The sequence below is a fragment of the Pteropus alecto genome, unplaced genomic scaffold (genome assembly GCF_000325575.1).
Source record: "Pteropus alecto unplaced genomic scaffold, ASM32557v1 scaffold778, whole genome shotgun sequence".
Classification (NCBI taxonomy): domain Eukaryota; kingdom Metazoa; phylum Chordata; class Mammalia; order Chiroptera; family Pteropodidae; genus Pteropus; species Pteropus alecto.
The window spans coordinates 558,801-572,737 of NW_006441062.1; the positions used below are offsets into that span (position 1 = coordinate 558,801).

Here is a 13,937-nt window from a genome sequence, read left to right on the forward strand (position 1 = left end):
TTGATTCTTTCCTAAACTATACTGCTTAAGATAGGTCTGCTTTGGACCCCATTCAGTAATGTTTATTACTAAAAATTATCATTAAAATGTATACTATATTTTATGTATAGCACATGTGACTAAATAGGTCCCTTGGAGAGCATTATATCAAAGTTCCTGTGTTGAGGAATTGAAATTCAACTTAACACAGTCTCTGAATCCTCATTTTGTATAATTCAATTAAATATTTGTTTTAATCCAAAATTTAATATAGGACTCCATATTTAGTCATTTAAACTAAAGCTGATGAATATCTATAGACTTGGTACAGACATTTTTTTCATTTTCATTCCAAGAGGGAATAATAGTTACATAATTGACTTGCCCATTACATGGAGCAGATCACAACCCTTCCAGCTTTCCTACACCTTTGTTGACCACAGGTCTCACCAGTGAAGACCACGTGGGTGGTTTTAATATTTGCCTGTTTAGATTCCTCAGATTTTGTTAAAGGATCCTGTGTTTTAATAGAACTTCCTTGATATTATTTGACTTTGGGAATCTGGGTCACAAGCAAGAAGCTATATGGCCTTTAAGAATCTTCCTAATCCATCTAATTAACGCTAGGCATTTATACCAACATTTTGGATTAGTTATTTCTAATCATGACACTCTTCTTAAATTGTGAAAGATGTCTCTCCTTAATATTTCATTTTATAAAGCCCGTCTACTTTGTTATAGAGTTTAGCAGCCTGGTTTAATCTAAAATATTTTATCATATATACTTATATATTCTTTTATCATCATCCTTTGTCTCTCCCACTGAACATTCCATTTGTTCTTAACTCTACAACTCTGATTATCTCCTTTTCTTCAAAATTTCCACATCTTCCCAGAGCTAGCTTGTCAGTATCACCCTTTTGATGAAAACATTCCCAATTTATTAGTATACTAATCTTGTTCTGTTCTGCTTGATGAGTTTTGTTAGAGGCTTATCAATTTTATTTATCCTTTCAAAGAACCAGCTCTTAGTTTCATTAATCATTTCTATTGTTTTCCTATTTTGTTTATTTCAGTTCAGATCTTTATCGTTTACTTCTACTTCAGGTTTTGTTTGTTCCTTTTTATAGTTTAGCTGTAAATTTAGATTGTTTACTTGGGATTTTTTCCTGGTTCTTGAGGTAGGCCTTTATAGTTATTAATTTAACTCTTAACTGCTTTTGCTGCATCACATAAATTGTTTTTATTTTGTCAAGATAGCTTTTGATTTCCTCTTTGATCCACTGATTGTTTAGATGGATTTTTTTATTCTTCACATATTTTCCAGTTTTCTTATAACTGATTTCTAGTTTTGTGCCATTGTGGTTGGAAAATATGCTTAATTTCAATTTTCTTGAGGCTTGTTTTGTGGCCTAACACGAAGTCTATCTTGTAAAATGTTACTTGTACACTTGAGGAAAACGTGTAACCTATAGTTCTTGGATGAAATGCTCTATAAATGTCTATTAAGTCAAACTAGTCTAATGTGGCATTTAAGGCCATTATTTCCTTACTAATTTTCTGTCTGGATGATCTATTAAGATAAGTATTAACTATTACTGTTAATTTCTGCCTTTATGTCCATTAATATTTGCATCTATGTTGAGTATGTAGATATTTACAATTATTATTACCTCTTCTTGTATTGACCCTTTTGTCATTATGTAATGTCCTTTTTTGTCTCTTTACATTCTTTGTTTTGAAGTCTATTTTGTCTGATATGCATATTGCTACCACCGCTTTCTATCTGCATGGAATATCTTTTTTCCATCCCTTCACTTTCAGTCCATGTGTCTTTCAATCTAAAGTCTCTTGTAAGCAGCATATAGATGGGTCATGGTTGTTTCTTTTTTTAATCCATTCTGCCACCCTGTCTTGATCGCAGCAATTTAGTCCACTGACATTTAGAGTTAATTATTGATAGGTATGTGCTTATTGCCATGTTCACTGTTTTTGGTTTTTGTTCTTTACTGTTCCTTCTCGATCTTTGATTTGCTGGTCTTTAGAGATTTGATTGGATTCCTTTCTCATTTTTTTATTTTTTGGTTTGTGGTTACCATTCATGCTTATCCATCTTTAATAGTCTATTTTGCACAGGGCTGGAAATGTTGCCCATTCTCACCCAGTCAGCCAAAAACCTTCATAATTTATAGGACATTTGACAGATTACTCAGAAAGATCATGCCTTGGTAATAGGGGGAAATTAGCCCTAAGTCAGTGCTGCTCAGGTCCTGCCTAATAAACATGGAAAAATATTCCTGAAAGGATAAAACTATCTCCAAGTAACATAAGCACATGTCAGAAATAAGCTCAAGAATATTTTATGGATATAAAAAAATTCAACACTCCACCAAAAAAAAAAAAAAAGTTTAATCACATTCTAAAAGTACATTTTACTCCCCCCTTCTTTGTTTTTAACATCAGGTTTTATATGTTTTGTGTATACCCTGATTATTTCTTTAAGTTAGTTTTGCTACTATTGTCTTTTAACTTTCATATTAGCTTTTTAAGTGAATGATTCACTGTAATTATTGTGTATTTGCCTTTAAAAGTGAGATTTTTTTTTTCCCTTATTATTTCTAGTTATGGCCTTTAACATTTCTCGTAAGGCCAGTTTAGTGGTTGTGAACTCCTTTAGTTTTTGCTTGTGTGGGACTCTACCTCTCTCCAATGTTAAATGATAATATTGCTGGATGAAGTATTCTAAGTTGCAGATTGTTTTAATCCATTTTCTGTTTAGAAAAAAAAAGTGCAGCTTGCTGCCAGGGTTCATTTTACATAAACACATTCTTTGAGGCTGAAGCAAATCTGACTGGTTTTCAATTTGAAAATAAATACAAAACTGTCTTTGGAATTATTTCTAAACAGAACTTGTCTCTAATCCTAATGTAACAGAAATGTATACATAAATTAGATTCATCAAATAAATCTTCGGCTAATAACTATTGGATAACGATGTTAACATCGCATGTAAGAACGCTACATTTTCTAGGATCCAGCACTTTGAGCAATCAAGAATTACACTTTGTAAATGGAAATACCAGTACTAAAAACAAAATGCTATAAATTGAATGTCATTTGTTCCCAAACACTATTGCTATACTAGAGCGATGCCAAAATAATAATAAAAGTGAGATATTTTGTGGCAAACTTTAGGAGTAAGGTTAGGACTGTAATTTGCGAGTTATATCAGGGTAAATACTGCAGCCCCTGGCAGCGAGTATTCTTGGGGCAAACGGGAAATGGGTTAAATCTCTCCCTTCTGGCCTATAAAGTTGCTTCTAAGAAATCAGCTGATAACCTAATGCAGTTTCCTCATATGTGAATTGTTTTATAATTCTTGATGCCTTTAAGATTGTCTCTTTAACCTTAACTTTTGCCATTTTAATTACAGTATGTCTTTGTGCAGGTCTCTTAGGGTTCATCTTGTTTGGAACTGTCTGTGCTTCTTGGACCTGGAAGGTTTTCAGAGATAATTTCTTCAAATATGCGCTCTGCCCCTTTCCGCTTCTCCTTCTGCAATTACTATAATGTCAGTCTTAGGGCACTTGATGTTATCCCAGAGATTTCTTATACTATCATTTTTTTAATTTTTCATTTCTTCCAGGTTGCTAATCTATTCTGTATTAACTAATCTGCAGTCAGTTCCTTCCAATGTATTCTTCATTTCAGCTATTCTCAAATCTGTTGAGCATCCTTATGACTATTTCTTTGAATTTTTTATCAGGCAAATTATCTCCATTTCATTAGGGTTTGTCTCTGGACATTTTTCTTGTTTCTTCATTTGGGGCACATTCTTTTGTCTCCCTGTTTGTTCCTAGCAGTTAGAACAGTTCTCTCTCCTAGTCTTGAAAGATGTCTGAGTAGACTGTGTTGAATAGTTTTAGCAGGTTGACTATAGTTGGAGCAGGTGTATACGGTGCTGGTCTCAAGAAGTGGGTTCACCTGATGTAAACAGGGCTGCTTGGTATCTTTTTGCTTTAAGTGTCCTTGTGATCAGAGGGAGGGTCAGAGTAAGACTGCTTTAAATGTTTGTGTCTCACCTGCTCAGTCCCTTCTCTGTCTGGGACAGGCCTGCATGCACAGCTGTACTTTACTAGTTCTGCTTCCTCTCCAAGCAGTGCAGCTCCTTGTACACTCAGCCTCACTCTACCTGGGCAGCCCTGCCTGTGTGCCCTGTTGCTTCAGTTGTCTGGAGGGAGAGTGGCCCAAACCCTACTCTATCTCCACACTCTCTCCAGGAGGGGGGGTCCCACATGCGCACACAGTAGCAGCACACTTTCTCTGGACAAGGTGGCCCTACAGGCAAGTACCACGGTGTTTTGCTAGCTTCGTATTCTCTCCAGGCAGGGGAATCCTGCTTGCTTGCAGCCCAGTGGGTGTGCAAACCAGCACCCTGTTGGACTGATCGCTGGGAAGAAGGGCCCCTTGTATGCACTCTCTGGCACCCTCCTGTTTCTGCTGGTCTTCTAGGAGAGGTGGCTGGAAATAGGATAAAGCACCCGGCAAGGTCAGCCAGACAACCTAGATGAAGCTCCCACCCACTATATTCAGGGAAATAGATTCTCACCAGTTCCTCCTGTCTGGGTTGTTCCCTTAGCTCCAGGAGAGCTCTTGGAGTTCTCCAACCTTCTCTGTGCAGCCCCTCTCTCCTGTGTAGTAGCTGTTTAATGGGCTTACAGTCGTTTCTCAGGGGGATTTACTCTAATTATAGATATATGTTCAATGTATTCTTGTGAGCAGTTGAACTCAGAGTCCACCTATACTGCCATCTTGGACCTGCCTCATTATTTCTGTTCTTTGCAGTTTGGCAAGGCAGGAATTATTTTTCCTATTAGGCAGATTAGGAAACTAAGGTCAAGAGAATTTAAGAAACTGCCCACGAATTTAGCCTGGGTTGCTTTGTGACTTTCAGACCCACACTCTCTACAGGGCCATGGTGCCTTCCTCTCACTAATACTCATGCGTTCCAGATGACCTAGTATTATTTTTTGGTTATTTACCAAGTATCAGACATAAAAATATATAAGCTTGTAGTATATAATGTGAACCAAACTAAAACTTAAAAAAGGAGCCCTATATTTGTAAATATAGATGTAATTTTTATTAAAGAGAATTTGACTTATATAATAAGTCCAGCCCCTTAAGAGTTATAGGTCATATGATAACTGACTCTAACTAACTTAGTCACAGCCCTTTCAGATTTTTTCTATTAAATAATTTATCTGTTTTCCTCCTGTGATTTCACAGCACCTTAATCCACAGAGCAGATTCTTTCGGGTGGCCAATCCAGCAGTTTTTCTCTGCAGTTTTCCTTGAGCCTTCCCAAGAAATGTGTCTTATATATTCCTGAAATGGTTACTTATAGGCATGTCTTTAATAATGTCTTTCCCATTCTGTAATAATTCAATAAAACTGAGAAATATTATTCATTGCTTTAACTGCTGTGCTATTCAGCTTAAAGTCTGACTTTCAAATATGCCTTTAGGTTATCTAGTATAGCCCTTTATTTCAGATCTGCTACTGATGTATTCTATTACTAAACAAGAGACCATTCATTCTATAGACCTCCTAATGTGTCAGGCACTGTATTCTAGGGAACCCAAAGACAAGCCATAGACCCTACCCTTGAAGAAACCATTTGCTACTGCAACAGAGATCGGGTCTCCCTCTCAAGCATCTCACAATCATCTCCCCAAATCTCTTCTTGATTTGGGCTGTAAAATTTATAGAATTATAAACCTAAAATCCTAAACCTACTTTGGAGCTGAGAAGCAATTTCATTTTACTTAAATGATGATCCAGAAGTCACATAGCAAGACTTGAATCCAAAACTTCCAACTCCCAATCTGATATCGTTTCTCCAGCCATTTATCCCATTAGTTTGTCACTGTCATCTTCCTTCCCCCATCTCATATACAGGATGGTCTAAAGGCCTAAAAATGGGTCAAAGACCCCATTATAGTTGTTCACCATCAAAAGTGAAAGCATAGGTTCTTATTTTTAAACTGGGAATTAGATTATAAAGGAAAAGTGATCTCATAACTATGTAGAGAACAACAAGTTACATAACTCTATCTCATCCATCTAGGCTCGCTGTATTGACACTTAGAAAACACAACCAGGGAATATTTTTGTCTTTGTGGTTTTCCTGCACTGACATGCATAGTCTTATAGTAAAACAAAATTCTCTAACCTCATAGACTTTACATTCTAGTAGAGAGAAACAAAATAAGCTTTATTTTGGACTTCTGGTCAAGATGGCGGAGTATGTAAACATGATACTCACATTCTTCCATGACCGCATCAAAACTGAATTACAGAAAAACCATCATGGAGAACCAGCTGAAGACTAGCTGCACAGAGTCCTATAACTAAAGATATAAAGAAAAGCCAAGCCACGACTAGGAGGAGGGGTAGAAAAGTGAAATGGGCAGGTCCCACACCCACTGTGTGGTGATTCATAATCAGGAGGAATATCTCAGCTGCAGAGGACACCTCCTGGCTCCCCAGCCCCATGCTCCAGTGTGAAAAAGAGGAGTTGCCATAACATCTGGCTGTGATAACCAGTGGGAGTTGTGTCCGAGAGGGAAAGCTGCTGTAGATCCAGGCATTCCTCTTTATAGGCCTGTACAAAGACTCGCTCAGGGCATATGCAGCAGCTCGAAAAGCTCCAGGGGCACAGAGTGAGGAATTAAATTTACTAGCTTTAGGGCAGGGGTCATGACAGCTCACGCCAGAGAAACGTGACACTGTTCCTTTGCTGCGCCCTCCCTCTACTCAACTGATAGGTGCATGTGATCCCCAAATCTAAGCTCTCCATTAACCTGGCTAACACTTTCCTCCCCACCCTGGTGATTCCAAGACACCACCCAATGCCTGCACCTCTTTTATGGATTTTCCACAAAAGTGGCCTGCCTCAGCTCATGCTACAGACTTTCCTAAAATGTCTTAAAGATCCACAAACCCAAAGCAAGTAGCAGCAGCCTCAGTGTGCCCTGTACCTCTTGCTAAACGGTCTCAAGCCCAGCAGGAGTGGAAACCAGTCTCAGCTTGCACTGTAACTCCGACCTGGTGACCCCAAGCCTGGTGTAGTGGTGGCCAGTCTTAGCTTGAAATACAGCTTCAATTAAGCAGCCAAAAGTCCATTACAAGTGCCAGGTGGCTTCAGCTCACAAAGTGCTCCAAATCTAGAACTAGTGGCAGCCAGCCTCAATGCTAGCATAGCCTCTCCCAAACTCCTTCAAGCTCAGCACAAGCAACAGCAAATGGCAAAATACAACCTACCAAATGGGAGAAGATACATCCAATAAGGGATTAACATCCAAAATATATAAGGAATTCATACACCTTAACACCAAAAAAAAACAAATGGTCCCATTAAAAAATGGCCATAGGACCTGAACAGACATTTCTCCAAAGAGGATATACAGATGGCCAATAGACATGAGAAAATGCTCATCATTACTTACCAGGAAAATGCAAATTAAAACCACAAAGAAATATCACCTCACACCTGTCAGAATGGCTATCATCAATCCACAAACAACAAAAAAAGGGAACCCTGTGTACTGCTGATGAGAATGTAAACTGGTATAGCCACTGTGGAAAACAGTATGGGAGTTCCACATAAAATTTAAAATAGAACTACAATATGACCCAGCAATTCCACTTCTATTTATCCAAAGAAATCCACACTTAATTCTAAAAGATACATGCACCCCTATGTTCACTGCAGCATTATTTGCAACAGTCAAGATATGGAAGCTGCCTAAATATACATTGACAAATGAATGGATAAAGAAGATGTGATACATATATACAATATATATATATATATTACTTGGCCGTGAATAAGAATGTAATCTTACCACTTGTGATAACTTGGATAGTCAGAGAAAGACACGCACACTTATATGTGCAATCTAAAAGATGAACAAAACAAACTCACAGATACAATGAACAAATTGATGCTTGCCAGATGGGAAGGGGTTTGCAAGGATGGCTGAACAAGATGAAAGGTATTAAGAAGTATAAATTGCCAGTTATAAAAATAGTCACAGAGATGTAAAGTGCGGCATAGGGAATATGGTCAATAATACTGTAATAACTATGTATTATTCCTGGTGAATACCAATTTATCAAAGAGATCACTTTGTAAATTATATAAATTTCTAACCATCATGCTGTACACCTGAAACTAACAAAATATTGACTATCAACTGTAATTGAAAAATAAAAATTAAATTTTCTTTAAAAAGTATAGATTTCCAATTATAAAAATAGTCATGGTGATGTAAAGTACAGCATAGGGAATACAGTCAATAATACTGTAATAACTGTATGGTATCAGATGCCACTAGACTTATCAGAGTGATCACTTTGTAAGTTATATAATGTCTAATCACTGCATTGCACACCTGAAACCTATATAATTGTTTTTTTATTGTGTATTATATATTTGTATATAGTATTATATATTAACTGTAAGTGAAATATTTTTAAAAGTTTCAGTTACACCAGAAACAAAAATTTTTAATAAAAAAAAATAAGCTTTATAGTATGTCAGATGGTGATAAGTACTATGGACCCACAAAATGGACTAACTGCAGGGGTCTAAGAGAAGGAAAAAGGAGATTAAGAAGGAGACTCTTGCAATAGTGCAGATGAGGCAGGATGGCTTTTAAACCAGAGATATCAGTGGAATGATAAGAAGTGTCATCTTTGGATTATGTTTGAAAGCAGACTGAACAAGATTTCCCACCAGCTTGGATATTGGATAGAAGTATAAGAGAAAAGTAACAGCCAACCCCCAGACTTTGGGCATGAGAGACTGGAAGGACAGAGTTGCCCTGTGCTCCAATAAGTCATGGAATCAACAGTGTCTCATCATTTTATGTGGTTGGGGAAATACAACATAAATGAGAAAGAAATATCTCCCTCAAAGTGCCACCAGTCTAGCAGACAAGAAAGACAAATACATATACATAATCATAATACTTATTGGTTATTATTATAGAGGGTCTCAACAAAGTGCTGTGAAAGCACATAAGAGATAACAATTATTTCTAGCCAGGGAAATGAGGCAAGACTTAAAAGCAGAAGTTGTATATGAGCCTGTTTTGTCATTCTTGAGTTTGGCATTATATGATTTGAGTTTAGAAAGATATATATTCTCACAGGGTTAGAACAATCAGAGTAAACCAGACTGGCAGTAATTTTTGTTTCCATCTCAGACCATAGTTATGCATGACTAGCCGGAAAGAATAGTCAAAATCAAGTATTCTTTCCAACCTGACCTATACATATATATGTATATATTTATACATATATAGCAGGTCCTCAAATAATATAACTTCATTCAACATTGCTTTATTATAATACTGATGAGATGCCATGGTAACTTCACTCTTATTTATATCAGCTTATGGTAAAATTGGTTTCATTATATAGTTAACCCTTGAACACAATGTGGACTGTGTACTTCTATTTATACGTGGATATTTTTCAATAAATATGTACAATACTGTAAATGTATTCTCTTATAAATTTCTTAGTTTTTTTCTCTAGCTTATTGTAATACTACAGTATATAATACATATAACATGCAAAATATATGTTAATCAAATGTATATGTGTAAACAGTAAAGCTTCCTGTCAATACTAGGCCATTAGTAATTTTGGGAGGATCAAAGTTATATGTGGATTTTCAACTGCACAGGGAGTCAGAGCCCTAACCTCCGCATTGTTCAAGGGTCAACTGTAGGTCGTTTTGCCACAGTTCCAAGAACCTATTGATGACACTGTGAAGACTTACTATATATTATTTTCCATTGCAGGAGCTTTCTTCCTCTATGCTGGATTTGCTGCTGTGGGACTCCTTTTTGTCTATGGCTGCCTTCCTGAGACCAAAGGGAAAAAATTAGAAGAAATTGAATCACTCTTTGACAACAGGCTATGTACGTGTGGGGCTTCAGATTCTGATGAAGGAAGATATATTGAATATATTCGGGTGAAGGGAAGTAACTATCATCTTTCCGACAACGATGCTTCTGATGTGGAATAATTTTCAACTGCTGATATATCTGGTTATTTAAACAAACTTGTGGGGAAAGAGCAGCAATTGGTGACCTCACTGCCCTGCTTCTAATCTGATTTTTTCCACAGTCTAGTTTTGAATAGCTTCATGTTCTAGAATATTTGATTAGGAGGAAGATACAACCAAGATGACTTTTTGTTTTGTATAAGCAGAAATGTACAAAAAATATTTACAGAGATTTTAAACTAATAATTATTGAACAAATGTGTGTAATTCCTTCCTGAAATAATCTAAAATGAATATTGTATCCAGTGACTTCAGTGCTATCCTTTTTTCTGAAAACCATATGTAATTATTAGTGGCAACTGAGTCAGTGCTAATCTAGCTGAATCATATATGTATGATATACTTATAATGCAGGATTCTGGAACATGTTCCAAAGGTGTTTTCTGTCAAACATGGTCTATTGGCACTAAATTTTTCTAAGCAGAAGTATCTTATCTGTGATCAGCTATTAGAAAGTAAATTCCATTAAGCTTTCACCAACAAATTCAAAAGTGCCTCCTACAAGGGCACAGCTGTCCTTATCTCCTTTGGATTCCACATTTTGGTTTCTCTCTCCAATTCAGATCTTGAGAGCTCTTCAGAAACTGACTACACAGGATCTTTTGAATATTATGAAAAGCAGGTCTTTTAAGGTATATTTTCATACATATTTTTTTGGATCAGTGATAAGTGTACATTTGCACAGATAAGCTAGCAAGTTTTGATAAGTATATTTTATTGCTAGAAAGTCAGAAAGAAAAAAGATTTTTATGGATCTCTAATTAAGTTAGTCACTTAGGTATTCAACTGTGAATACAAATAGTACTAGATCTTCAACTGCATTTCAGGGTCAGTCTTTGTTCTTACTCAAATCATCTGATATTCACCATGCCTTCGCTCATCAACTCTGGAGTCCTACTATTTGTGCCTTCATTTGTGTTATATAAATAGCTGCTAGCAGACTATTTTCCCCTTCTTTTATTCAAATAATTTCTGGAACGAAGAAGAAAATCAGTGACAAATAATCCTATTATTGATATTTGTTAAATAGTGGGACTTATTTTTAATTTATTTTAACTTTTTATTAACTCTTCCTATGGGAATTGATATATTTTTTTTTAACTTAATAGTACTTGTCCTTTTTTACTGTAAGGGCATAAACTAGTTTTTATTTTGCATACCTCTTCTCATTTTCCCTGATAATTTACCCTCCTCCACCCTAAACCCCCCCAGAAATACACAAATTTGTCTATAGGTGTTTTTCTCATGCTTGGTTTGGATTTTCCTTCTTATCTAAAAATTGGAATTTTTCTATTGGAACAAATTAATGATTCTCATATAGCACATATCTTTAAGAAATGTTGACTTACTACATTTCTACAATGTCTTTTCAAAGTGTTCATTGGTTTTTATGTTTACTCATCAATGAACTCTAATTTTTGCTCTTATATTAAGAACTATATAGTATGTACAAATTTACTTACAAAATTGCTTGCTAGTTCCAGTGAAAATATTAATGACTCTTCTGTGGCCAGTTAGAAATGCATAAGTTTAATGCATTTTAACATGGCTCTAAACATCTAGTATGGTACTCTTTTGAAGTGAAAAGGTGGCTATCTCTAAATTCGATATGTTTCTGCCAATCTCCAAGATGTTTTTTTTCCCTCTAAGTCTAGTTTGTTCATATCTACTGTCAAAGCTGAAAATGTAGCCAAGAGGTTCATTCTCTAAGCCACCAGGGATAAAAGTGTTTCAACAGTCACTTTACTGGCCTAAAAAATTTTCTGCCTTTGATCATTACATATAATAAAAAACATTATTTTAAAGAGTTTTTTTCCTTGAATTAGGTGCTTTGGCAATTAATTTCTAAGGAGATATTAATATTAATTTGTCTCATAAAAGCAGATATAATTTCATAGAGTAAATTATTCTATGGCTATTTCTCATCCCATAAGAAATTTCTTATCTGTGTAATATTTCACACATATAAAGTGGAAAATGAGCTATTATGTATTAAAATAAGATTATGATGGGGAGAAAAATTATTTAGACCAATAAAGTACTATCTTTCAAAATATTTCTGATTTATCCAAATAATTGCCTCAGCCCGTCTTTATCATATACATAGCCTTAACTCAGCTGGGCTGAATGCACAGTAACTTTATTAAAGGAGGAACTTGACTTTGTAAAGCAGAACAAGGCCTGTTCTCCCTGACATAAGCAAAGAGTGTTTTAAATTTTATATCCATAAATGCACATAACAGGGAAAATTACCCACAGTTCAACCTCCTCTATTCTCTACAACCCCTTCTTTAAAGGACTATTTGTTATTTATATAGTGATACATATAATAATGCATATCTTTGAAGTACAGAACAGAGGCACAGTGTAAGAATTATTTATAATTTTAAAAAAATAAGTACTTGAAAAGGAACCTTATACAGTTAGGGTATTATTTTTAGATTCGGTGAAAGACATTTATAGTATATAAAAAATTTAATGTTTGAATTTTGCAGGTATTTTATATTATGCGCCTTTTAAGTTCTCAATGTCTTTGGCTACCACTATGAACTTGAAAACATTCCATTTGAAATATCATCAAATATATATATATGGTATGGTTTAACCTACCATATTAAAAGGCATTAAGCATCGTGTTTTAAATTGACATTATAGGTTTGCTTCTAAACATGCTGTAAATCAATGGAGGTATACTATGTTTTAGGAAAATATAGTGAAGAAAGTTGTAACCTCTATTGAGGCTTAGCTGGATAGCTGATGAGATCTGTACTGGACTTAAGAGAATATAACACTGCATCTGAACATTAGATCTGAATGTGATGTCAGACAAGTTTTAAAGATTTGGAACTAACAGTTTTCTTCAACATAAACATTCTTAATAATTTTGATTGTTGCGCCTCAGTCAATAATTACCCAACACATGATTTTTAATGTAAATGTAAAAGATCCAAATTAAAACTAGATTTAAAAGGTAATATTCTGATTGAAATTTTGTTCCAATCATATGCTATGTGCTTTTTAATTATTTTACCACTGAACCAGATTTTAGTATATTAATCTAAATATTATTTTTTAATTTATTCACTTTAAAATCAGAAATCCATTAGAGCAAAGAATTTAGAAATTGTTTATTGTAATTTCAAAATCAGTTATCCAGAGGAAGAATGAACAAGAAATATGTAAGCTATCAACTTACTCTTTTTCTTTTTCATCAGAAAGTAAAACTGAAATGCATTATATATAATCTATAGATTCTGAAAGGATATTCTAGAAAATACTATCTATGTGTTATCTAAGAAAAATCTCACAATGCAGACAATATACAGTTTATAAATACTATGATACAGTGAGGAAACCTGGAGGATTGTTTTGATTTAATTTCATCGACACACTAAGAACAATAAAAATTAATGAGATATTTTGTTATAATCAGATTTAACATTCTCCTACTTATAAAATCTCAAATTATACTAAGCACCTAACTGACATTTACACAATTTTTGTGACAAGTTGTCAATTACCAAATTCAGACCTTTTCACTAACAACAAATAAAATAATGACTCACGAGGTCAGGAACAGATAATTTATAATATGTGCTTTATACTAAAATGTGTTAACTTGTGGATAAAATTTACAGCTCATGTGTAACTGCTGCCTATAAAAAGACTCAGAATTGTCCTCTAGATTAATTTTAATGTCCCATTTTCTATCACTTTCTATCAGTTTTCCTAGCTTCATGTACAGTAATGTGAAGCTCATTGATGAAGTGATTCAGGTTGTAGCAGCATATCAACTGTCAGTATATTCAGTTCT

The 13,937-nt window shown here is 35.0% G+C and overlaps 1 protein-coding gene across 1 annotated transcript in view; it reads left to right on the forward strand.

The window, feature by feature from the left end:
• The window catches only part of SLC2A13 (solute carrier family 2 member 13), a 305,609-nt gene extending 292,511 nt beyond the window's left edge, over positions 1-13,098 (forward strand). The window contains exon 10 of the mRNA XM_006918238.3: positions 9,858-13,098. Coding sequence (XP_006918300.1) covers positions 9,858-10,084 — 227 coding nt within the window. The 3' untranslated portion in view covers positions 10,085-13,098. The remainder of the gene's footprint in view (positions 1-9,857) is intronic.
• The last annotated feature ends 839 nt before the right edge of the window (positions 13,099-13,937 follow it).